Below are 25,318 nucleotides of genomic sequence, written 5' to 3' on the forward strand. Positions count from 1 at the left end.
AACTAACTAATTTTCATTTGCTGGTCTTGTGTTCACAGTGGTTCAGTCACAGACTCATAGACTTTAAGGTCAGAAGGGACCAATATGATCATCTACTCTGACTCCTGCACAACGCAGACCACAGAACCTCACCCACCCTCTCCTGTAATAGACCCCTAGTCTATGACTGACTTATTGAATTCCTCAGATCACAGTTTAAAGACTTCATGAATGATATAACCAGGATGTACTTTTCAAATGTGCCTGAAATCTTCTCTGCACATTGTCTGTGCTCTTATTTAGTGAAACTGGGGCCACCCTCTCATTGAGTCACTTTTAAATAGGTTCAAGAGTTGACAACCTCTGTGCCTTCCACCAATTTATATAAATTACTGCACAAATCCTTAAATAATAAATTAGCTTAACAGTGCCCTGCATCCATTTAGCTAAAGTCAGTAAGGAATTGACTCAAGATAAATCTACACAGGGCACGCTGAAACTTGTAGGAGCGCTCACGCAAGCAAGTACCATTGATTAACTTAATAGTTAATAAGTGCAACTTTAGTGTGTAGACCAGGGTAAATCGAGTCCCTTTGTGGATCTAGAACAAAGTAACTTAAGGAGCACAAATCCCATTGAAAGTCAGTAGAAACAACATCATCATATGATTTAGGTGACATTTCACACAAGTAATCAGGAATTAATTGGTGCAGCGACAAGATCACAAACAAGCCACAGCACAAAATTTACCTCATTTAAATTAATCATTAATATGAATTTAAGGTTGCAGGAACAGATTGTGTCAGTGCATTGAGTGAAAGTTTCATCTAACAATGGTGGAAGGTTTGTGTGTGTGCGTGTGCATGCGCACTAGAACATCAGGAAAGTCAGGCTTAATATTAAATTTACATGAAATCCAAAATATTCATAGTCTTAATACTCACAATTAAGGGAATCAGGCTGCCTAAACTGTGACCCCTTAAAGATACCAGCCTCCCAGCTTCTTTCTTTGTATGTGGATTATGAAATACCCAGCATAGATGTTTCAGTTCTTTTCTTCCTCTGTCATGTTTTATTTCCAGCGATGGTGAGTTCAGGGTGGGATTTGAACGGTAACTGACCTGCTATATAAACTGCCGATTCCTTGTCTTGATTGAGAACGGTGTTTCTGATGCAACAGGACAAGTTTTGGTTTGACTGTTTTTTTATAATGATAGCAGTTTCTGTGTCAAACAGGTTGTTATCCCCTCGGGATTTTGTTTCAGAGAGTGATGGTAAATGTCGCCCATTGAGATCTTTCCACAGCACCTCAGGCTCTGGGTACCAACCAGCTGATCGACAAACCACCCGAATCCCTCCATCCTGGTGACCCTCCACAGAGATGAGAGGAGCAGAGCCTAGTCCTAAGGGGGAAATACATAAAGGTGCTAATTCCATGAATTATTTTATAAGGCATAAGGAATTAGGGACAGTTTGTGGATCCCTTCCTCCTACTAGAAAGCACTAATTCCTGTGGGTAGCCAGTTGAAGGGATAAATGGATACTGGAATTTCTGAAATCCCAATGCTCATGGACACACAAAAATGTGAAGAAATATTTAAAATAATAGCACCGAATCAGTGAGAAATATTGTCCTCTCAACACAGAAGCAACTGAGTGCTCAGCACCTTTGGAGATATGACCCCTTCATTTTGATATCCGAATGGGATAGGAACTTTTTGAAAATCTGACAGTAAGTGCATTGGATAGATGTATTTAAAAAAAAAAAAAATCCAATTGTCTTCATGGTTACAGTGTCAAAGCAGCATGTGAGACAGATCCGTCTTGTCTAAGAGTGGTAAATACATAACTCCCCACCACCCCCATCATCATTATATAGTCTCAGCAAATACAAAGGCTGCAATTTGATTTTAACTACACCCCTAAGTAACAACCGGTAGTGAACCAATCAGAAGGCCATAAAAGTCTGGCAAGAGCACCTTAGCCACACATCCTAGAAATGACTGCAGAGCAAATGGAAGGCTACATTTGTCCACAATTCCTTTCCCCATGAACTAAGACCCCGTTAGGAGTGAATCAAGATATGGCAAGGAAGTGCCTTGACCACCCTGAAAATGTTTTTAATAACATGTCAGTAAAGATGTCAGCATATTTTCCCGAATATGAAAGTGGCTGTTTCCTCAAATTTAGACACACACTGTTTTATTGTGAAATATTTCACAAGCAGGGAGTCACAGTTGTTGTAATAGGAAAGAATAAATCCTGCAGACCATGCAAAGATAAAACTGTCACAAACCACTGACCTGCTACCCGCAGTTCCAATACGGTTTCTTCATACAAAATATCCTCTTGAACAAAACAGCCGTATTGTCCTTCATCAGAGGGTCTGATATTGAGAATCCTCAAGGGAACATTTCCATCGGTGAGTCCAGCTTTCAAAAGCTCTGTCCTTCCCCGATACTCTGGCATCTGCCCTTTATACTGATCCTTCCCATCACGATACAGGTGCACAAAGGATAAAAGCTCAGGTCGAAACCATCTCACCTCCATGTTTGCAGCGCTCATCCTGGGGGACAGGTGACAAGGCAACACAGTGTCCTGACCCAGGGTGGCAATGACAGGGTCACGGGATCCAATCACTGTGAACTTGGCTGGAAAAAAGCACCAGGACAAAAACAACAAACATGGCTCAGAGGAAGGTGGGAATTGGATAGGAAGGACACATCCAACAGGTTCCATTTGATACAAACTTTCCAAAAAGTTCAGCCAGAGGCAGACACCCGGCATGGAAAATTTCAGCCTGAATGTTTCAGGGAGAGCAGTGCTCATGTGCAGTGGGAGTGGGGCTGTGTTATAAGAACACTCAGCCGCAGTGCATGGCCCAGACACACAGCACTGAGAGGGGGCATGGAGCTGATAACAGACAAGCTTGGTGCATGGCACAGGCACAGAGCACTGGAGAGAGTGGGGAGCTGAGAATAGGACAGTTCAGTGCATGGCACAGGCATGTGGTGCTGACACGGGGTGGGAAGCCGAAGAGGGGTGCATCAGTCCATGGCACAGTCACACATCAGAGAAACTGAGGCAGAGAACTGGGAATGGACGTGCTTGGTGTGTAGTTGAGACAAGCTTCCTATTCAACAGCCTGTTTTCCTAAGTGCTCTCAAATTGACTTGCTTCCTGACATTGCCATGACATTTACTGGGCCTCACCGGGGCTGGTGGGGACCTTGTCTGGTGTTCTTTCACCAAGGTGCTCCTGAGACAGAGCCCTACTGCTACAGCCACTGGCTGGTCTATTATGGTTCAATACTTCATATGAACAAGAGACCAAATAACTGAATTTAACCAAATGTGTTGCCTAAAGGGAAAAGAGTTCACTACAAAAAGGAGGCACACATATCCTCTCTCCTGGAAGCTATCCTCATCTGGCAGCGTGCTCACTTTACACAGATGTGCTTCAAAAAAAAAAAACACTCCCAAACCCAGTTATATTTATATCATGGCAGTTTACAAGTGAAAAAGCACTACATACATCACCTACGATCCAACCCACCAGTTCCTCAACATGTTCAATAACTTCCTTATCTCTTTGTGGACACGACATACAAACCAGGTGGGTAGAGGTACATCCCAAGCAGTGCTAGGACACACCATTCATGTGTCTTGGCTTTGATAAGCTTCCTTTTTTCTTTTCTGAATGCTAACTTCAGCTTTGCAACGTTTTGTGGGATACTTGATATTGGTCAACAGAATTGTGGGAAGAGCATAATACATTCTGTTAATTTAACTTTCCCACACTGTACAGATATATATATATATATATATAATACATACTATTGGACTATTGTGCACATAATACCTAATAATATGGTGTATACTACACCTAACCTACATGTATTAGGTAACAGGCCCAATAAAAAAGTCACATGACATCAATATATTCTGGTTCTTAAATTTTTCAGAACATGTGAGTCTCAAATAGGGCTCTGTTCTTTTTTACATCTGAAACCCACTAAGTTAATGTATTGATTTTTTTATTGGCAATTATTATTATTAAACTCTTCAATAAATGTTCATCCAATGATTTGGGCATCCTTGACTATCTTTTAAAAATACTTGTGTGAAGAAACTTGTGTACACTGTCCCAGGAAGAAATAAAATAACCCAGGAGCAACACAGTCAGAGCAAAAATTAATAATGAAGGTGTTGATCTTGCTGTGTGGTTAAGTTTGACTTGGAGTTAAGCATGTTTTTAAGACACTTCATGGACCTTAATAAATCCTCTAAGACAGTGTTTAACCTTTTTGATACCAAGATTCAGCTTGGAGCCTTCCTAAACTGTGTCAGGGAGATCTCAGGGATCAGTCTGATCCACAGACCGGTCACTGAGAAACAATGCTCTTGGAAACAGCAGACACATTGCGGATTCCTACCTGATTCCATCTTGTGAACGTAAAAAGTAAGAAAGAAAATAATAAAACTAGGGAGAGGGAAGCAGGCTCTGAAGCTGTGGCTGAATGAGAGAACCTTCATCTTCACTGCAACTTGATCTAGACAACAGGAAGGAGGAGAAAAAAAAGACTTCTCATAGTGAGCATAAGATTGTTTCACATTGAATCATTAGTCAAACATTAAAGAGGAGACATTAAATAAAAAAGGAGTAAATATATTGTTAAGTGAACTCCTTCATATTATGTAGTTAGAACAGCCATTCTATTAAATTTGAAAATGTATTTCCTTTATGAGTTTGATTTTGTGCCAGCTTTACAAAATCTACATTAAAAAAAAAGTCAAATCAGAGTCAGTAATAATTCCATCAATGGAGAAAAATATTAAGGAATGAGAAAGAGTGTGAGTGTGTGTGTGAATGAGCGATTCTTGTTGGGGTTTTTTTTACCCATTTTTTTCTTTCAACATATCACAGGCAAAAAGATTCCATCCCATAACCAGACCTATGAAATAGCAGGGACGACAGAGTAAGACGCTCCCGCATAAAGTTGGATTTGCATGAATTTGTAACTTACTTTAGAAAACAGAAACATACAGTGAATTCATTCATATCAAATCTCCCTTTGAATGCATTGAGAGCAGGTTCAGGTCCAGTTTTCTTCAATAAAATATAAGAGGAAAGAAATAGATTGTTAAATCCAATAACTAAAAGAGGTTGATGTTAAATTAGAATGAAAGGAGAAAATAGAGCATGTAGCATTTTGAATATAGACTCAAAAGCGAAGTTTGTACTCAGGGTAAGACCCATTTATCCTGGGATTACAGGATCATTTTGCAGCACTGGTGCACTCTGGGTCAGGGGGCCAATGATTGCATTTGCGCCTCCCCCTCCCACATCGGTGGCAGCGGCAGTACCCCACGGAGGCAAGGGGGGTCTGAGGTCTTGTTTCCCATCGTCCCCCACTCTCCCCTCACTGTGGTGCAGTTGGGAGCGGGACAGGGGCAGATACCCCGGGCTGCCCAGTGGCGGGGGGTGTGTGTGTGTGTGTGACAGGTCCTGCTCTGGATCCCTGCCATTGAGTTGGCTGACCGGCTCCTGTACGCTGGGGTCCCCCCGGCTCCCTGGGGTCCTTAAACTTCCAAAGCGGGACTGTGTGTGCGGATCATCATCCCCGGGGCAGCAGCTCCCGCTCCTGCCTGAGCAGCCCTGGCTCTACTGGTGTCACAAGGTGCTTGCTGCAGCCTTTCTAACATGTCAGCATGTGAAGGTGGGGGCAGATCACGGTGAAATCTGCAGCAGCTTCAGACTAAGCCAGAGCCTGCGGCTGAGAGCTGCCCTGCCGCCGAGTCAGTGATTGCTTCAAGAGTGAACGTTTTAAAAAGTAAAAACAACGAGAGTCTTGTAGCACCTTAAAGACTAACAAATTTCTGCACGCATCAGCTTTCATGGACATCTGGGTACCTACTACAGGGCAGAGCCAACAAAGAAAACAACAGAACACCACTGGCCATCACCTACAGCCCCCAGCTAAAATCTCTCCAACACATCGTTAGGGATCTACAACCTATCCTAGCAGATGATCCCTCACTCGCTCAAGCCGTGGGAGGCAGGCCTATCCTTGCTTACAGACAGGCCCCCCCAACCTGAAGCAAATACTCAGCAACCGTATACCCTACAACAAGAACACTAACCCAGGAACCTATCCCTGCAACAAACCCCGTTGCCAGCTCTGTCTGCACATCGACTCTAGTGACACCATCACAAATCCTAACCACATCAGCCACACCATCAGGAGCTCGTTCACCTGCACATCTACTAATGTAATATATGCCATCATGTGCCAGCAATGCCCCTCTGCCATGTACATTGGCCAAACCGGACTGTCACTATGCACAAGGATAAATGGACACAAATCAGACATAAAAAATGGTAACATCCATAAACCAGTGGGAGAGCACTTCAATCTCCTGGGACACTCTGTAGCTGACTTGAAAGTTGCCGTACTTCTACAACAAACCTTCAAAAACAGACTTCAGCGAGAAACTGCAGAGCTGGAACTCATCTGCAAACTTGACACAGTCAGACTGGGTCTGAACAGGGACTTGGAATGGTTCTCTCATTACAAGAAGTAATTGTCACTGTTCACACATTCTCACCTCCAAATCTGTGGTTGTGAATAGGCCTCTGCTACTCTAACTGAATGGATTTTGTTAGCACTTGCCCTCCCCATTGTTATGTTTCTTACCCTTAGATGTATATATACCTACCCCCTATCTGTGATTTCCACTTCATGCATCTGATGAAGTGGGCTGCAGCCCATGAATGCTTATACCTGCTGAAATGTGTCAGTCTTTAAGGTGCCGCAGACTCTGTTGGTTTTGCTGTGCACAGACTAACCCGGCTCCCCTCTGGGACTTTTAAAAAGTGCTGCAGGTTCCCAGCCCTGCTATTGGCTCTGCCACACGCTGCCTTCCTATTGGCTAAGCAAAGACCAGGGGAGGTGGGGCGGCGAAAGAGGAGTCCAACTCATGCGGAGGCGGGAAGGGGAGGAGGGGCGAGGAGCGTGGCCAGTCCCCTCCCCCATCCCTCCTTACGCCCCTGTCTAGCGGTTATCAATTCACCGCGGGGCAGCGATAAATGTCTGCTGGGAATAGCAGAGAGCGATGCAGAGGCAGATACATTCAAGCGACAGCAGCTCACCCACCTGCTCCTGGGGATCAGCTTCGGGGCAGTTCTGAGATCTGGGGTTTTCTAAACTCCTCACCCATTCCCCTGCAGTGAGTTTAGACTGTCCGCGGCTGGGTCAGTTCCGAGGCTGAAGAATTAATTCTGGTCTTTATCCTTTGCCGGGCGCCGCTAGAAACGGATCTGCCTCGACGCCTGCACCGAGCAAGGAAGCGAAAGCAGCAAAGTAACAGGAAAGAGGCGGGGCTGTCAGTGCCCGTCACATCCTCGTTACAATTTGGGGGGAAGGATCCTCTCTCCAAGACCCCCCGGGTGTTTGAGGGCAGCAGGCTCTGCTTTCCACGGCCCGATCTGGCTGGGGCGAGAACTGCTAAACACTGTCACGATGTTCGGTACATTTTCATCTCAGCCCCGAATGGAAACTTCCCCTTTCATCACCGAAGTAACAAACCCCCGTTGTGCTGCTGAGCGGGGGTGCGGTGAAGCCTGTGTCTGTATCGCTGCCAGGGCTGAAGGTGCAAGCCCAGCCCATCTCTGCTGCTGACAATTTCATATGTATGAACAAAAACTCCCATCCCCCAGCCAGAATGAGGAAGATGCTTGGGGTGGTTGTGAGCTGGTCTGGATCTCATGCTCAGGGTGAGTGAGGACTGGGGAGATTGAAGAATCCCACCATCCAACTATACCATAGCTCCATGGTTGGAGCACCCACCTAGATAATGAGTAATTCCTGTTCAAACCCTTTCTCCCCCTCTGGCCAAGAGGACAATTGAACCAGGCAAGTGGGCTACCACTGAGCTAAAAGTTATAAAGTGGCTACCAGCACCAAAACAACCTGCCCCTCCTCCCCCACATGCTATGTGCAGTGCAGCAGGTGCCTAACTCATTCCCACAAGAAATGTCTCTGGCGGTGGGTTTCCATCCGTGGATTGATATGCAGAGGAGGCGTCCCTCAGCAATCCAGACTCAGGGCATGTCTACACGTACAGCACTGCAGCGGTGTTCCTGCACCAATGCAGGGAGAGAGCTCTCCCGTCGGCATAATAAAACTACCTCCGTGAGCGGCAGATAATCTATTAGCAGGAGCAGCTTTCCCGCTGACATAGCTCTGTACACAAGGGTGCTTATGTCAGTGTAACTTATGTCACTCAGTGGAGTGGTTTATTCACACTGCCACCTGAGCGATATAAATTATGCTAAAACAAGCTGCAGTGTAGACATAACTTTAGGTGCTTTCAGAGAGGAGTGGGGCTTAGGACACACCTTGTTATGATCTGCAGTGACTAGTTTAGCTGGCTCCCCACCTGGCTCTTGTGAATTGCATTTTAAGGCAGCTGTCTGTATCTGTTCATGGGCACCTAAGTCAGGCTTTGTGGATCACAGTGTTGTTCTTGTCATGTTCTCGGTGTGAACCATCCCCAGCAGCTGTGCAAACAAATCAGATGTAGACTCCTTGTTTTATTGTGTAAGTCAGATAGAGGTAGAGAGAGATTTTTCCTTTACTGTTATGTTAATGATGTAGTGCTGTTTAGTGTGGCATAAGCAGACTCCATCTTGTTAGTTTCTTGAAGTGAACTCGTTCCTGAAACTTGTACTATGGAACCTAAAAGTATCCTGATGAATTCTCTTTGTGTGTGCGGAATGTATGTGCAGGGCATAAAAGGACCTCAGCTCTATGGCCAAGCCCAGTAGCAGTGCTAAGAAATAAGAATGCTGAGGGTTAGGGTTCGTTGTCGTAATCCCTTTCCGCTGCAATGCCCTCTGGGTCGGTATCACCCAGCTCCTAACAAGGCTCTTAGAAGAGGTGGATTCTGGGAGAGTTGAAAAGGCTGCACTGTGGGACTCAGGGAGCCACTTTGGCTGGTCCTCGCCCACATACACAATGCAAATAGTATTTGGCACAGACCTGCACTGTGATGTTCACTGTCATGAGCTCACAAACACACCCTGCAGCAACCACCGGATGTTTCGCCTCCTGAAACTGATTCTGCTCTTTGCTGAGCTGGAATGATCGCACGGGTCACATTAAACCTTTTGAGGCTTTTGTGCAAAATGTCCCCGGAGGGCTCTGATCCTGCAATCAGCCCCTTGTGTCAGGTCAAGGGGGCATCAGCAGCACCTGTGCAGAGGAGCTGGCAGGAGCAGGATCTGTGTGTCTCAGGAGTGATACTAAATTCACAGGCTAAAACTGTGGTGAAGCTGGAATCAGTGTTTGAAAGGCCTGATCCCCACAGACACTAACACTGCTCTGGAAAGAGACCTCGGTGCTGACCGTGTCCCCCAATCACTGATGTGATTGGTAACACCCCAGCTCCTGGACGCATGTGATTAGGAGAGTCTCAGCTTTTATTTTCCAAGGCTATGTCTGCACTGCAGTTTATGTCGGTATCACTTATACCGCTCAGGGGGGTGAATAAATCACACCCCAAGTGACATAAGTTACACATTAGAGAGCATCGGGGCAGTTGAACCGCAGTAAAATCTCTGCTGTAGTCGTGCCCTAAAACATGGATGTTCCTCACTCTTATGGCCACAGAGAAAACCTGAAAAAGTTGGAGATGAGACCCAAGTGCAGCCTAAAGGCTCAGTACTCCAAAGGCGAATGAAAAGAGCCCAACATTTAGTTCTGGTATTAATTATTATAGTCATATTAACATTATTATTAAATATCATGATACAATCTCATCACTTGGGGAGACTGGATTCATGATTCTTCAATGCCTTAGTTTGGCAACACCATGACACGAAGCATTCAGCTGTTAGCTCTCTGTGAGTTACCCACGGGAAGCCCCCTACATTGTTGTGGTGGCTTCGAGTATCTACACTAGCAGCGCTGCCGTGGTGCAGCTGTACGGCTGTGAGCTCTGTAGCGTAGCCAGGGCCTTAGTCTGAAAAGAAAAGGATTGAATTAACCCGGATCCGGAGAGTTTCCTACCTTGTATTTCCTGGCAGCCTCCTCCATGAGAAGCACCAAGTGAGATCTGTGCTCTGGGGATCTCCAACAAACCACACACACGGCTTCCCCATCCTCTTCACAGAACAGATCCAGGGCTTTGTCGTGTCTCTCACACAGATTCCCTCCTCCTGGTTTGAAATCCAGTCGTTTGATTTTTTCCACTATATTTCTAGCTGACAGTTGTTCCGGAGAGCCCCTGTCTGGATCCGGGCTCTGCAGTTGGTGCAGCACAAAGGGCCATAGTCCCCCTCTGTCCATGTCTCCCAGTGCTGAGTGATGCAGGCTCAGCAGAAGTTGTGCCCACAGTGTGTGGTCACCGGGTCCGTCAGACAGTCCAGGCAGATGGGACATTTGGTTTCCTCTTGGATTTCCTGTACCGGAGTCGCTGAGGCCATGGCTGCTGGGATCTCTGCTCCTCTGTTCCCTCTGCACAGAAATGGTTTGGCTGATAATGGGAGGGGTGTGTCCCACTGACATCAGCTGCACAGGTGCAGAATGAGGTGAAGAAAGAGGAGAGGCCGGGAGGAGGAGCAGGAGAAAGATAAGAAAAGAAGGAAGCAGGAACTCCCTAGGCAAGGAACGGGAGCAGCAGGGTGTAAAGAAGCAAAAAGGGAATGAAAGGAAAAGGTGGGAAGGAAACAAACAAACAAGGACACAAAAGCTTAAACTCAGGGTCTGTCTACACCAGTGGTTCCCAAGAGTGGCCCATGGGGTCTTTCAAAGTGGCCCGCTGCTCCCCTCCCGCTGGCTGCAGAAGGGATGTGCTGCCTAAGGACCCAGGCAGACCACGTTGCCGCGGGGCTACAAGACCAGTGCAGGCTCCTTGCTGCACCCAAGAGGACGGGAGATCAGCGCTCCCCTCCTCTGGCTGTAGCAGGGACCATGGCAAAGTGCTCTGCTTGGGTCCGTAGGCGCTGGGTCCCTGCTGGAGGCAGTGGGAGGGGAGCACTGATCTCCTGTTCCCCTGGCTGCAGAAGGGAGCCACTTGCTTAGGGACCCAGGTGGAGCGCACGGAGCTACAGGACACGTGCAGTTTCCCTGCTGCAGTCAGCGGGGCGGGAGATCAGCAAGGAGGCAGCCTGCTCACTGAACTCCTTCTGTCTGTCTGCAGTGGGGGAGCAGCCAGGACCCACCGTGCTTGAGGAGAGGGGGCAGGACTCTACAAATCAGAGCCTTGCGCTTTGGCCCGCACTAAGCAGGTCACCCACCGTGACATGAATGCCAGGCCATGTGCTTCAGTGTGTGGTGACAGTCACTCATCCACACCAGTCCAGCGGTTCCCAACCTTTTCGAGGGTGTGGAGCTGTAGGCCAGCGGTAGTGTCTGCCTGGGGCATTGCGGCCCTTTCTCAGGCCCAGGCCCCGAGGAAGGCCACAGCGCCCTGTTACCAGGGGAATGTTCTAGTGCCTGCGCACGAGTCTGAGCACCAGCCCTCAGGCAGGGCGGGCAGACAAGTAGCCTATAGTCTCCAACCCCCACGCAGGGTGAGACAGGTTCGCAGTCTATGGCCTCCGGCCCTCAGGCGGGGCGAGGCAGGCTGGCAGTGGATCCGCTGTCTAGAGCGGCAGGGGAGAGCACTTCCTCCCAGAGCGGTCAGGGAAGGGGGGAGGGGGACACAGGCCCACCCGTCTCCACTGCGTCCCAGCCCAGGGCCCTAGCAGTGGCACAGCCGTTGCCACTGAATCATGGGGGCTCCAGCCGCAACACACTGATTGGGGCTAGCCCCTGATTCAGCCGCTGTCCAGCTGGCTGTCCCTGGGCCACTTCCTCCCCCTGGTGCCCAGGTACCTGAGAGTCCTCCGTGTCCTCAGGGTCGCTGGGGTAACTCAGCACACGGCAGTCTCACCAGTCCCTCCTCATCGAGTGGCGGCAAGTCGGGGAGCTCCTCTGCAGAGGGCAGCTCCTCCAGGTCACAGGGCTCCTGGGATTCTCTGGCGTCGGGCAGCTCCTCCAGGTCCTGGCCGGCCCCAGGGGAGATAGCCCCTGGGGCCTAGGTCCAGTCCTTGGGCCCGGCAGCTTCAATCCAGTCCCTGGGGCCTGGCAAGTCTGGCAGGTTCTGGGGCCTCCGCCCTGGGAGGCGGTTACTCAGAGCAGCTGCTCGGCTGGGGCCAGGCCTAAGCTGCAGCCAGCAGGAAGGCACATCTGCCTCCGGTGGCAGCCTTTCCCCTTTTGAGCTGTGGGGCCTGCCTTTTATACTTCCTGTTCCTGCAGAAGCTCCGCCCCTCTGTTGCCGGGCAGATTGCCCTGACAAGACTGGTACTGTCCAGCCAGGGTGCTGCAGCCCTTCCTCGGGCCACGCTCTAAGCAAGGCCACGGCACCTTCCTACAGGACCCCTTTTCAACCTCCAAACACTTCGCGGACCATCACATGCTACTAGTTGATTTTAAACTATATGAAATTACTTTTTTATTTGAAATTGTACATTTCCTTGGTAAGGATGTTATTATTTTTCTTTTCTGTGGACCCCCTGTAGCACCCTCGTGGACCGCCAGGGTTCTGCGGACCACAGGTTGGAAACCGCTGGACGAGTGCCTTGTCTGCGAGTGTGTGACGTACTGTGAGTAATTTGTAGGTGTAAAATAGTGAATGTAAAAATGAGCACCGTAGCATCAAATGTTTACTTTAAATATGTAGTGATTTGTTGTCCTTAATGGTCTCTACGTCAGTATATTTTTTATGAGTTGATAGACTGGTGGCCCTTCAGGGTTCTAAAAATGGTATTTGTGGCCTCAATACAAAAAGGTTGGGAACCCCTGGTCTAAGCTTTATGACTTTGCAGACTCAAGGCTACAGCCCAGCCCAGCCAATTCACAACGCCAGGGCAGAGCTGGAAAGAAGGTTTTGGGTTTTAACGTCATATAACTCCACACACAGAAGGGAAAGTAACAATCCTACTCACCTCCCTCCCCCTTCCAGCTGCCCCAGTCTCTTCCAGTCGTTTCTTCTCCTTGGTCCAAAACTGAGCTCATAATCACTGTGCGGCCTGGCTTTGTGGGCAGGGGAGGGGGAAATACGTGCCCGGGATCCATGTTTTGCTTTGTGTGGCTCTGGGGAGAGGAATGTCAGCTTGGAGAGAAGGGACAACAAGGACCGTTCAGTACAGAAAGCTGGATATGCTGAAGTCTACAGTCAGCAGCAACCTACTCCTCTGCACAGGGTCTTTGCTGAGGGACTCCCCGCATGTGTTTCCCACCAACACATTTGCTGCTGTTGGTCTAGATCCTGACTCGGGTTGTACAACGGCTCCTTTGACCTGAGCAGTTAGCCAGCAGTTGGGGCTTTGCTAGGTTCTTCCATAAGGAGGAGAAATTGATGGCAGGAATTAGGTATTCCTTGGGTGCAATCGTTGTTATTTACAAACAATGTCCACACATTCCTGTGTCCTGAGCACAGGAGAAACAAACAGCACCAGGCAGTTTCCTTACTCAGAAACCACGTCTGCCTTTGCAGGGAATCCTGTGCCTGAAGCAAGCTCTGTCTCTGTTTCCTGCCAGGATCACACTCACGGCTGCATTTCTTGGCTTTCTGCTTCCCACACTGCACACAGCTGCCAGCTAATCCCTGGGCCCCTGTGTTTTCAGCTAACTCCAGGGAAACCCCGTTTACGCCTGGTCTACACTTAAACATAGATCAGCCTAATTACGTCACTGCAGTAATGTTGTGCCCTGAATGCCATGACTAGATCGAACTAACCCCCGGTGTAGACAGTGGAATTTTTCCATTCCTCTAGCTACCGCCTCTCAGAAGGATGGATTAACCAGAGCGATGGAAAAAAACACTTCCAGGGGGTCATGATGAGGTATCAGGGGTTCAGTAGACAAGAGTCCTCCAGGGACATTCCCACTTCAACCCCATGTCTCAGGGAGACAGTCTGAGCTGGGATCCTGGCCTCACCCAAAGCCAGGGGCAGATTTTCTCCCCAGGGACAGAGGCCAGAGGGAAAGTGAAAGCATCACTTGTCTTGTCTACACACAGATTGTACAATGTTAGAGAGAATCCTACGCCCCAATTTAGACAAATGCCCAGAGACTGTCTCTTAGAGCTGGTCCCATCCCATCAACACCTCCCTGGAGCCCACAGCAATTGCTGATGGGCAGAAGAAATGTGAACAACATATTTCATATACCTTCAGCTACCTTTGAATAAATTCAGTACCTCTGGAAAGAAGAGGAGAATCAGCACCACATGTTCAGCCTTCTCTCCACAGAGCACAACTGACGAATGCCTGGTTTACATGGCTATAGACAGCACAAGAGACAGAGCACAGGCTGGATAGCAACATATCACAGTAAAGCCTCAGCTCACATCATAAGGACATGCCGGTATATTCCCTGTTGTTGCTGGAGGTTCACAACCAAGTAGGGAAGCAAATCCCACGATTCTACCCCCAACAATTGCAGCTGGGAAATTGACAAAACAAAAAATAAATCAGAATTGTCTTGCATGCTTTGATGTGATGTAATTTAATGTAAATACTCGTCAGATTGAAAAGGAGCTAAGAAGTAGCTTCAATAACCCCAGCAATGGAAAAGAGACACAGATTTTGGGCACAGTTTTTTTAATGACAAAAAAATGGCAACAGTCAAGAAAGTGACACTTGCAATTAATGAGTTAAAGTGTCATCTTCAGTGATGTTTTATAAATCTCTCTGTCCCTTTTTGTCCTCCCTTTTCTTTCACACTGTTCACTTTTACTCACCATATTTCTAACCCACATTTCCCAACCCTGTTTATTTCTGTTTCTCTTCCACTTTCCTCTGGTCCTTGTCACAGATCATTCCCCACTCACGTTCTCCATTCTCTCCCTGAATTTATCCCTTCCCCCCACAGTGCCTCTGGCTGGTTCCCCTCTTCAGAATGTTTTCCTCTCATTGTTTTCATGGCTATTTTACACCTTTCTCCAGGAATCTCTGTTTATCTTGTTTTATCTTTCCCTTTTCTTTCCTCTATTTGCTCTGGTTCAACCCACCCTGGCCCCAGGGGCTGTGCCAACCCCAGAAGTTAAAAATCATGAGTCAGTACTGAAAGTCGTGAAATTGAACCTGCAAAATATGAGGTTTCAAAACAACACAGACTGTGGTGCCAGCCCTGCAGCGACAGAGGAAGGTGACTGTGGCCCTGCGGCAGGAGCTCTGGCTGGGAGCCCCAGTGAGATCTAACCCCACAGATTGTACAAAACCCTCCCTGCCGCTGCGGAGCTTCCAGCTTCTTCCCAACCCCCCAAACCCTCATTAATTAATGCTGGGTCCGGCCACCCCCACATCTGCCTGTCCCAGCCCGGCTGTTAATTCTGCCCCTGCCCAGCCCCACATCTGCCCCTCAGGGCCCCTCTGCTCCCCCTGCAGCTCCAGGGGTTCTTCATCGCCTCCCCCTCCCATCCCTGGTGCTCCAGGGAGGGGGCAGGAGCTTCCAGGGTCATAGAGATGAAGGGCTTGGGCCTGGGACTGGGTAGATGGGAGTCCTACAGGGTCATACAGATGAGGGAGTGTGAGGCTAGAGAGGCTGATTTCAGGGTCCCCAGTGGGATGTTCCCCTGGTATCTGAGGGACACGGGCTGAGCTGGGATCCTGGCCCCACCCAGAGACGGGCGGATTCTCCCCCCAGGGACAGAGGCCGGCAGGAAAGTGAAGATCGGGGCCTTATTACCAGCATCAAAAAATGTCACCTGCCCCCGGTCATAGTCCAGACACACCCGAATCCTGCTGGAGACCCGGCCCAGGGGCAGGGGGGTCCGAGGGGAGGTGAAAGCCTGGAACTGATCCCCCCACATCTGCCCTAGAGCCCAAATTCCCCCGTCAGGGCTGAGGGTGATCTCTCCCTTCCTCCTCACAGACTCTCTGGACACCCCCACAGCCCAGTATCTCCCACCCCCTACCTCCACCTCCCAGCAATGTCTCCCCGAGGTGAATCCCTCACAGCCCAGCACACAGGGCAATGTGTCAAATCTCTCAGGGTTGTTGGGCAGATCCTGCCGTGTGTCTGACCCTCTCAAACTTTTCCCATCCTCAGACAGGATGAGTTCGGGATGAGCCGTGCCTGGATCCAGAGTCACATTCGCTGGGGAGAGAGAATCAGAGCATGAGGGGCAGAGCTCAGCCCTGGGGGAGGGTTTGATGGTGTCAGTGACAGAATCTGCCCCACCTGGAGAGTGAATCAGGAAATCTCCTTCCTCCAGGATTTACCCGGCAGCTCCGAGACGGCAGCAAAGTGCTGTGGAGAGTCACTGCCTGGCAGAGACGAGTGAGTCACAGAGTGAAAGAATCAGCTGGGCCAAGCCTGGGACTTGGAATATTCCCCCCTGCCCCGACCTCTCCCCACAGAGGGGCCTAGAGACTCTGGGGGCCCTAGTAGATTGTACAACTCAGTGAACATTGACAGGGCTCCCCTCCCCCTCCCCAGCTTCAATCTCACTCTGTCCCTGCAGCCCCTGAGCTGGACTTTGGTTTGGGGCCTCCCTCCCGCTGGTATCCTGCCTGCTCTGAAATGTCAGTCCTCGGACAGCAATGGGCCAAACAGGAGCAGGATTGAACATGCCCAGAATTGCACTGCTCAGCAGCAGTTGCAACACAAAAGTACATGAGCATGAGGGAGGGGTTAACACAGGGGAAGGGCTCATAGTTGAATGAGGAAGAAGCTATGTGTGGGGGGAGCTGTGGAGTAGGTGGCTGGTGGAAAGAAAGAGAGGGCCATGCTAGTGATGGGAGACTAAAGTGCTGTCCTGTTTAACAAGGACAGGAGAATTCTGGTGTCATGGTAGTTGGGGAGAAGAGAAAAGAGACAAGATCACAGGTTGCAGAGCCCGTCTGTGCTGCTTTTATTCTGCTGTGTTCTAGTGTAGCAGCCTGATCACAGGAGCTCCCTGGGTCTGTATAGTGGAGCCAGGAGAGCCTCTGTCTGTGATCAAGGCTCTGTCCCTCTGCTTGAGATTAGAGCAAGGATCACCCACATTCACACTCCCTGCTCACCAAGAGGTCACTGCAGAGCTACTGGCTTCCTCCGTAGAGAAGATGAAGGAAGAAACAGAGCGGCAGTGGAGACAGGCCACCAGAACCTGGGGAGAAAACGAACTCCCCCTAGGCTAGAGGTTGTGGAGCTGCATTTCCCACTGGCTCTGTACAGTGAGTGGAAGCTGCTCTCACAAATCTCTGTCGGGTGCAGAGCCCATGTAGGCAGTGGAGAGGCAGGAAGAGTAGCTGCAATTTGATCTAGATCATTGTGGTGTGCTAGGACACAATCACAAACCCTGCCTCACCTCATGATACACTGTGAAATGCAGGGTGCTGGGGAATGAACTAACACATCCACTGCCACATTCAAGGAAGAAGAGGAACATTGTCTCATGGGAACTGATATATAGACACTGATAAAATACTGTCTTTAATTACCTTCTTTTATAGTGCCACGTGTTTTCTCCACCCTAAAACCAAGCACATCATTAGAGATGAGAGCTGGAAGAGCAATACAGCAGAGCACAAACAATCCAGGAAGTTTTTGGAGAGTGTCGCAGACAATTTCCTGGTGCAGGTGCTGGAGCAACCAACTAGGGGCCGTGCTTCTCTTGACCTGCTGCTCACAAGCAGGGAAGATTTGGTAGGGGAAGTAGAAGTGGGTGGCAACCTAGGCAGCAGTGACCATGAGATGGTCGAGTTCAGGATCCTGACAAAAGGAAGAAAGAAGAACAGCAGGATACGGACCATGGACTTCAGAAAAGCGGACTTTGACTCCCTCAGGGAACTGGATTGTGAGTTTTGCCCGAGTACCCCCAATCCAGCTGTGACAGAACGAACCGAGCTCTCCTTGACACGGCTTGGATCCCAGGGGCACCCTGGCCTGCGCAGGCGCTGAGCAAACCAGCCCCAGGCTGCCGAACCCTCTGTGTTTGGTTTCTTTCCAGTGAAGCCCCGTCTGGTCTGTGCTGGAGAGTTTGCCTGCAGAGAGAAGGTCAGGGTTATTCTGCTCACTCGTGTTGCTGTTTTATCCGTCCAGTCACAGCCCGGCACAGCAGGATCTGAGCTGACAGAGCCAGCACTGCCCTAAGTCACAGAGTCAGAGACGAGGAGGGTTGGCCGGGACCTCAGGGGGTGTCTAATCCCACCCCTGCTCACAGCAGGACCGGCCCCTGCTCTGCAGCCATTTTCATCTGAAGGATCCCAAAGCACTTGACAAAGGTGACCACCCGGATGCATGTGCTGGACTGGAGTTACCTCCATGTGCGGAGAGGGGAGCAGATCCTGGGCGGGTGTGAACTGAACCGGAGCAGCTCTGTTGACATCACTGACCCTGGACACGAGTGGTGAAGCTAGCCATAGCGCCCCTGCAGTTGTGTGTCGTTGTGTCTGTGTGTGCAGTTGTTACAGACACAGTTGAATCGACAGGCGTGATCGCTTCCCCTTACTGCCAAGAGTTTACATGTAGTTATGGTTAAATGAGAGAGCTGGAGTGTCACACGTGGATGGGCCCTTCCTGCTTCCTGCCCCTGGGGGATGCCCCATGAAGTCGCAGCACCATGGCAGGACAGGGACTGGGAAAGTGGCACTAGAAAGAGGCTGCCAGCGGAGCCTTCTGAAAGAGGAGCAGACCCCGAGCACCCCATCACCAACAGCTGCCAGCATCAGCTGGTTCAAAGTAAGGGGCAAGACACCCCCTCTAGTGCACAGTGATGGAATAACCTGCCTCCAGGACAGATTCCTCCCTCTCCCCATTGGTTAGAAGCTGGGGCTTGCACCTTGCCACAGGAGGGTTTAGAGCGCTTCCCACTCCAGGTTACTGTGTAACACTGGTTGTTATAATGCTGGATGGTCCCGTTATCCCTCTAAATGCCAAGACCTGGCAGGATTCAGAACAGAAGATTGACCAAGGAGATCTTGTGGCAGGGAGTTCCACAGGCTAGCTGTGCCTGGTGTGAAAACACATCCCCCCAATCGGATTGGAATTTGCCACCTTTTCAAGTTAGAGGGGAGTGGCTCAAATCCATCTTTTGGGGGAACAGAATGAAAGCCATTACAAAATGGATTTGATCATGTCTACCCCCTCAATGAAAGCGACGTGAAATGTCACTTCAGTCAAGAAGGCAATAAAGGAACTGATCCATCCAAGGTAGCGAACTTCACTTCCCCATCCTCTGACGACTCCTCTAGGGTGTCAGCAGAGCAGTGGAGCCATTGCAGGGTGCACAACTGGTCGTCCATGTCATTGGGAATTGCCCGACAGCCCCGATTTGGTCTCATAACCCAGCTTCCCAGAATTGGATTTTTTTTTTTTTTTTTTTTTTTAAATAATTTCAATGGAAAATGTTGTTTCAATTCACACAGTGGCAAGAAGTTCTGCGGGGAGCAGACGATGATTTAACGAGAGGAGACGCGGAGCTTCCAAACATGAACGCTTTGTAACCGGGACACCATGAACGGTCGATGTTACATCTCCAGATACGGCCGGTAAATGTCCTTCTAGCCACAAACCATCCCTGGTGTCACCAGCTGGTCCCAGCCCGTCTATGACCAGACCAGCCCTGAAGTCTGGTCCCTGGACGGCGACGTGAGTCCAGCTCACACGGCACTTTTCCCACGGGCCGAGCTGCGCAGTTTGATCCTCAGCCCCCATTTCCCGCCGGTCGGTTCGCGTGCGGGGAAATCGCTGTTTGCAGCATGGACTGAGACCCCCGAGTCCTTCCCGGCCCGTCCAGTGCCTGCCCGGGCAGAGGGACCGGGACAGAAAGTGCAGCCACTCCCCAGCGCGAGTCCCTGGGCACAGGCCGGGCCCGTTTCTCCAGCCCGGCCCCTCAGCCCGTCACTGCCCCGCGGGGGTAAAACGCCACCCGCGGACGATCCTGCCCCGCCGGGTCCACACACGCCGCGCCAGCGACCAGCACCCGCCGCACCCGGCCTGGGACGGGGCCGCAAACCGAGAGTCGCGTCGCGTCCCCCAGCAGCGAGCAGGGTAGGGGCAGGAACCGGCCTGGGTCGGGTCAGCGACCGCGCTGGGTCCCTGCAGCTGCTCCACCCGCAGCCCCCGCCCATCCGCCCCCCCCCCGCCCGGCTTCGTCATCCCTCCCCCCCATTTCCTCCCTTCTGCCTCCTCTAGTGTCCCCCTCCCCACCCGGATCTGTCGGGGCTGCCTCCAAGGGCGATTTCTCTGCAGAGTTCAATACCCAGCGTGACTGCCGATGACCAGCCTTGGGGGGGGATTTGTGGGAGGGGGGGCGCCGATGGGCGGCCGCCTTGCGGGGGGACGGACGGCCAGGATCACTATGAGTGTTTTCCCAGGGATACCCCGCGTGCCCTACTCTCCTGCAACCCCTGGTGGCTGGTCCGTAGCTCGGCAAATGAGCTGGGAGCTAAACTGGATTCACGGACACAGCAGGGGGGAGACAGGACGGAGGCAGCCCGACTCCCCGCCCGTCTGCAGCTCCCTGCTCACCTGGTCCGCAGCCTCCAGCCAGCTCTACGCAGGACAGGCAGCAACGGAAGGGTTAATTCCACCTGGGTTTGCAGAGCAGCCCAGTGCCGGACTAGGAGCCCCGTTGGAGGAGCAGAGAGACACCCCCCCCCCCTCCAGCCACCACTAATTATGGGGAGACCGTTTTGACTCCTCCCCCTGCTTTGATTGGCCGCCCGTTGCTTTAGGTTTGGCGGGAGGCGGGGGCGAACCTGGCTCGGGGGCAGCATCAATGAAATGCCGAAGCGAACAGCGGCCCTGGCCGATCCCAGCAGCGCTCAGAGCCGGAGTCACCTCCAGGCGGGCTCCAGCCAGGCCCGCACAGACTCGGGGGTCTCCTCAGGTTCTGAAGCCCTGGACAGGACCTGAAGCAATAAGGCCGCGCCCAGCAGGGCAGTGACAGCAGGACTCAGGCCCGTCTGAGCTCCTGGGTTCAGACGATGGCGGTTTTGCTTCAGCCAAAGAACAAGAAGTTGCAAACCACTGACCAGAGAAAGAGGCTGGCAGAGAATGAGCTACAGGACGGGGCGGATTGATGAGCAGCTCCCCAGCATGACCCGCCTGCGGCGCTGCCTCACCCCTTCCTGTGCGGAACAGTGGAGGCGCCGGCCCGGGTCTCCCACAGCCCCTCTGGGCCCAAGGCGCGTCTGTGCACAGTTCCGGGGCTGATGAGAAGAGACGCCCCTCGAGTAACCATCATTCTCCTTCTCCTGGGCCTCCCCCATTGCTCAGTGTGGGTCCGACGGGTGGGCCTGGCCTTTGGGTCAGCCGCCTTCATTTCCTTCACTGCTTCTGGTGAGGAACACGCCCCCCAGACAGACAGACAGACAGACACACACACACACTTCCTGCTCCTCCAGCACACTCTGCACACCAGTAATATCCTCTGTTTGCCAAACCAGGATCTTTCTCCGGACTATTCACAATTCATCACGACTCCATTAAGCTGCAGTCGCACTGCGCAACCCCCAAGCTCCCATCTGCTCGGCTCCGCTATGGACCCATCACAACAGCATCTCGTCACCTGACCTTCCATGTGTTCAGCCCGACAAGGCAGGGCCGCGCTTCCTGTGTTACCCCTGGTACAGATGGGAACTGAGGCCCAGGGTCATTTCAGTGGCACTTAGGCAACCGTGATACCCTGGAAGAGCTGGACTAAGAGACTCAGCCGAGGTGGTGGGGAACCAAACCTTTCCTTAAGGAAAGGAAGCGAACATTCAATTCCCAGCACTGCCACAGACTTCCTGTCTGAACTGGATGAGTCAAAATCTCTCTGTGCTTCAGTTCCCCAGCTGCAAAATGGGGACAGCAATACTTATTTTCTTCCATCCTTGTTCTGTCTTTTGGATTTGGGCTAAGCTCCCTCAGCTAGGACCATCTCTTCCTATGTATTTGTACAGCACCTAGCACAATGGGGCCACTAATTTCAGATGAGGCCTCTAGACACTAAAAAAGCCGGGTTTTGCAGGTCCCAGACTAACATCCCAACGCCTGGGCCATCCTTTTGCGCGTCAAGGCAGGGAGGCCCGGACACACAAAGGGCATTGTGATACCGCGTCCCAACACCCAACTGGGACGCCAAGAAAAATCACGGGAACAACAGCGGGATCCAGCGAGCCTGAGTTCGGCCCCCAGGCTGCCCTGCACCATCAATGGGGAGGGAGGGAGATTGGCATTCACAGCAGCCAGCGCACTAGGCGGGGACACACCTGTGCAAGCCAATGGGAGATAAGGAGGGTCTGCCCTAAGCCCTGCCCCTCTGAGGGAGCATGGCCGCCAGACCCCCAGCTCTGCTAGCTGTCCATGCAGGGCAATGCCTCTGGAGTGAGCGGGAGCCGCCTGCACAGTGTCCTGTCAGATATAGAGAGGCAGATGTCTGTCTGCGCGCCAAGCAGCTGGGCGGGGAGGATGCTTATGAGCAGCCAACATGAGGCCATGAAAAAAGCCTGCTGCAGCCTAGGACTACGTTAGCAAGATATTTCCAGGGCAGCGTTCGCACTGTTCGTTAATACTGAGCGTCAGGGCAGGGCAGCGCTGGGTAAATCTCCCAGGGAGGCTGTGGAATCTCCGACATTGGAGACTTTAAGAGCAGTTGGACAAACACCATCAGGGAAGGTCTAGATAATACTCAGTCCTGTCTTGAGTGCAGGGGACTGGACTAGGAGACCTCTCAGGCTACGACTGTACGGTTACATAGAGCAGGCGTGAGTGCCACTCTGCAATACTGCGTGGGCAGGTCTGGTTTGCCATGACTGAGGAAGATGAATTCACACTGGACCAGGTGCAGGGAAGGGCTATGAGGCTGATGCGAGGAACGGGAAACCTGCCTTACGAGAGGAGACTGAAGAAGCTGGGCCTATGAACCCGAACCCAAGGAAGGCTGCGGGGGGATGATTGCTCTCTATTAGTACATCAGAGAGATCAACAGCAGGGAGGGGGGGAGTTATCTGAGTCAAGGACCTCTGCTGGCCCAAGAACTAATGGACATAAACTGGCCACCAACACATATGGGCTTGACATTAGATGAAGGTTTCTTACCGGCAGAGGAGTGAAGCTCTGGGGAGCAGCAGGGCCGAAACACATCATTTGTTTTAAGACTGAGCTTGACAAGTTTGTGGCGGGGTTGGTGTGATGGGACGGCCTACAATGGCGTGTAGCCGATCTGCAACTGCGAGCTGCAAATATCCCCAGTGGCTGGTGATGGGACCCCAGATGGGCAGAGCTCGGAGTTATTGCAGAGAATTCCTTCCTAGGCATCCGGCCGGTGGGTCTTGCCCACATGCTCAGGGTCTAACTGATCGCCAGCTGTGGAGTCAGGAAGGAATTTTCCCCCCTGTCTGACAGAGACCCTGGGGAGGTTTTCACCTTCCTCTGCAGCACAGGACACAAGTCATTTGCTGGTTTGACCGGGTGTCAATGATGGATTCCCTGTCACTTGGAGTCTTTATGGATAGAAAGACAGAGGGCTGGGGATGGATGGACAGACAGAGAGAGAGGGGTGAGCATAGGATGGATACATGGATGGATGTCTAGATAGCTAGGTGTGTATGGGGATAGATGGACAGACAGACAGATGATAGCATCCCGCTGGAGCTGCCCCTGCAGGGATGGGGCCCTGGGAACAGGCCAAAGGGCTCATTCAGATACATTTTAGGGCTTGGATTTTCACAGCTGCCTAGGGTGTTTGGACACTCCATTCCCATTAAGTGTTAATAACAGTGCCCAAACCCAATAGGCAGCTTTGACACGCCCAGCCTAAATCACTAGCTCTGGGATTGGGGTTGGAAGACAAAGGCGCTTTTAGGCCATCGTGAGCCTCCCCACTCTGTGTGTGCAAAACACAGCTCAGCTGGAATGGAGGGGCTGGGTGTGAGAGAGAGAGCAAGGTATGTAAAGGGAGGGATGGACAGACAGCTGTCTATGGGGATTGCCAGATGGATACAACAGCCTGTAGTTGTGGGGCTGACGTAGATGAAGACTTGGATGTGCAAGACCAGAGCGTTACAGTCACCAGCTGCCTGTCGCACGCTCACTGCAGGAGTTCCTAAAGGACCTGACACAAGGGTCAAAGCAGTTCTGGGTCGGACTGTCCGTCCCCTCCCCGCAGGAGGCCTGGGCCTGGCTGGACGGCTCACGGCTGGATCTCACCCTGTGAGTGATTCCTTGAGTCAAACACTTTCCCTCCCCTCTACGGGTGAAAGGGGCTGGGGGAGGGTTGGGGGAAAGTCGGGGTCCCAGCGGGAGCCGGTCTCAGTGTCAGACGATGCTGGGACCCAGGTGGGGTGATGGGGAGCCTGGCTGAGAGGGGGGCTGGGCGGGAGCAGATAGAGTCATGGGGCAGGGAGAGATTTGTGCGTCCCCCAGCACAGAGGTGGTGGCTGGAGCCCTGGGGCCAGGCTGGAGCAAAGGGGCCAGGCCAGAGCCCTGGGGATCACCAGATATGTGGGGCAGGGGAGGAGGGGAGAACACAGCAGCCAGGGAGGCAGGAGGGGACCTGGAGGGGGCAGCGTCTGCACAGCCTGGTGGGGAGACGAGGAGCAGGAGAGGGGGATGGGCACGATGTAGCGCAGCAGGGAGGATGAGGATGGAGCGGATCCCTGGGATCTAGGCAGGGAGAGGCCGTTAAAGACCCCAACCAGGCCCCTGACAGTGGTGGAGAGGGGGCAGCCCCCAGGGCAGAGCTGGAGGAGAGGCCGGGATCCTGTTAGAGCAGAGAAGAACTGCCACCAACTGAGTGTGATCGACTTACCCGAGCTGACAGGGGCCCTCTCCTGTGTCCCGCAGGTTCCCGATGCCAGGCCAGGCTGAAGAGAACAGCTGTGGGACAGTGAAGGGGAATCAGATTCATTGGGACAGCTGCAGTTGTAGGCCCCAGCGAAGCCCTGCCCTGCCCAGATCTGAACCAAAGCAGGCCTGAACCTGAACACCACAACAGTGGATAAAAAGCTGGATATGAGTCAGCAGTGTGCCCTGGTTGTCAAGAAGGCTAATGGCATATTGGGCTGCATTAGGAGGGACATTGCCAGCAGGTCATGGGAAGTGATTATTCCCCTCTATTCGGCATTGGTGAGGCCGCATTTAGAGTATTGTGTCCAGTTTTGGGCCCCCCACTACAAAAAGGATGTGGACAAGTTGGAGAGAGTACAGCGGAGGGCAACAAAAATGATTAGGGGGCTGGAGCACAGGACTTATGAGGACAGGCTGAGGGAACTGGGCTTGTTTAGTTTGCAAAAGAGAAGAATGAGGGGGGATTTGATAGCGGCCTTTAACTACCTGAAAGGGGGTTCCAGGGAGGATGGGGCTAGGCTATTC

At 51.5% G+C, this 25,318-nt stretch overlaps 2 protein-coding genes across 2 annotated transcripts in view; both read right to left on the reverse strand.

Annotated features, from left to right (window-relative positions):
- The window catches only part of LOC137153874 (uncharacterized), a 93,901-nt gene that overhangs the window by 12,536 nt on the left and 56,047 nt on the right, over positions 1–25,318 (reverse strand). The window contains exons 12-14 of the mRNA XM_067549694.1: positions 4,415–4,531; positions 2,283–2,630; positions 1,101–1,382 (exon numbers count right to left, since the gene is read on the reverse strand). Of these exons, the coding sequence (XP_067405795.1) occupies positions 1,101–1,382; positions 2,283–2,630; positions 4,415–4,531 (747 nt within the window). The remainder of the gene's footprint in view (positions 1–1,100; positions 1,383–2,282; positions 2,631–4,414; positions 4,532–25,318) is intronic.
- LOC137153865 (butyrophilin subfamily 1 member A1-like) overlaps positions 9,936–25,318 on the reverse strand; it is a 46,545-nt gene continuing 31,162 nt past the window's right edge. Inside the window, exons 5-8 of the mRNA XM_067549683.1 lie at positions 15,703–16,057; positions 13,968–14,022; positions 11,919–12,029; positions 9,936–10,004 (exon numbers count right to left, since the gene is read on the reverse strand). Coding sequence (XP_067405784.1) covers positions 9,936–10,004; positions 11,919–12,029; positions 13,968–14,022; positions 15,703–16,057 — 590 coding nt within the window. The remainder of the gene's footprint in view (positions 10,005–11,918; positions 12,030–13,967; positions 14,023–15,702; positions 16,058–25,318) is intronic.

Source organism: Emydura macquarii, unplaced genomic scaffold (genome assembly GCF_026122565.2).
Source record: "Emydura macquarii macquarii isolate MOO-44397 ecotype Brisbane River unplaced genomic scaffold, CSIRO-AGI_Emac_v2 contig_294, whole genome shotgun sequence".
NCBI classification, from domain to species: Eukaryota; Metazoa; Chordata; order Testudines; family Chelidae; genus Emydura; species Emydura macquarii.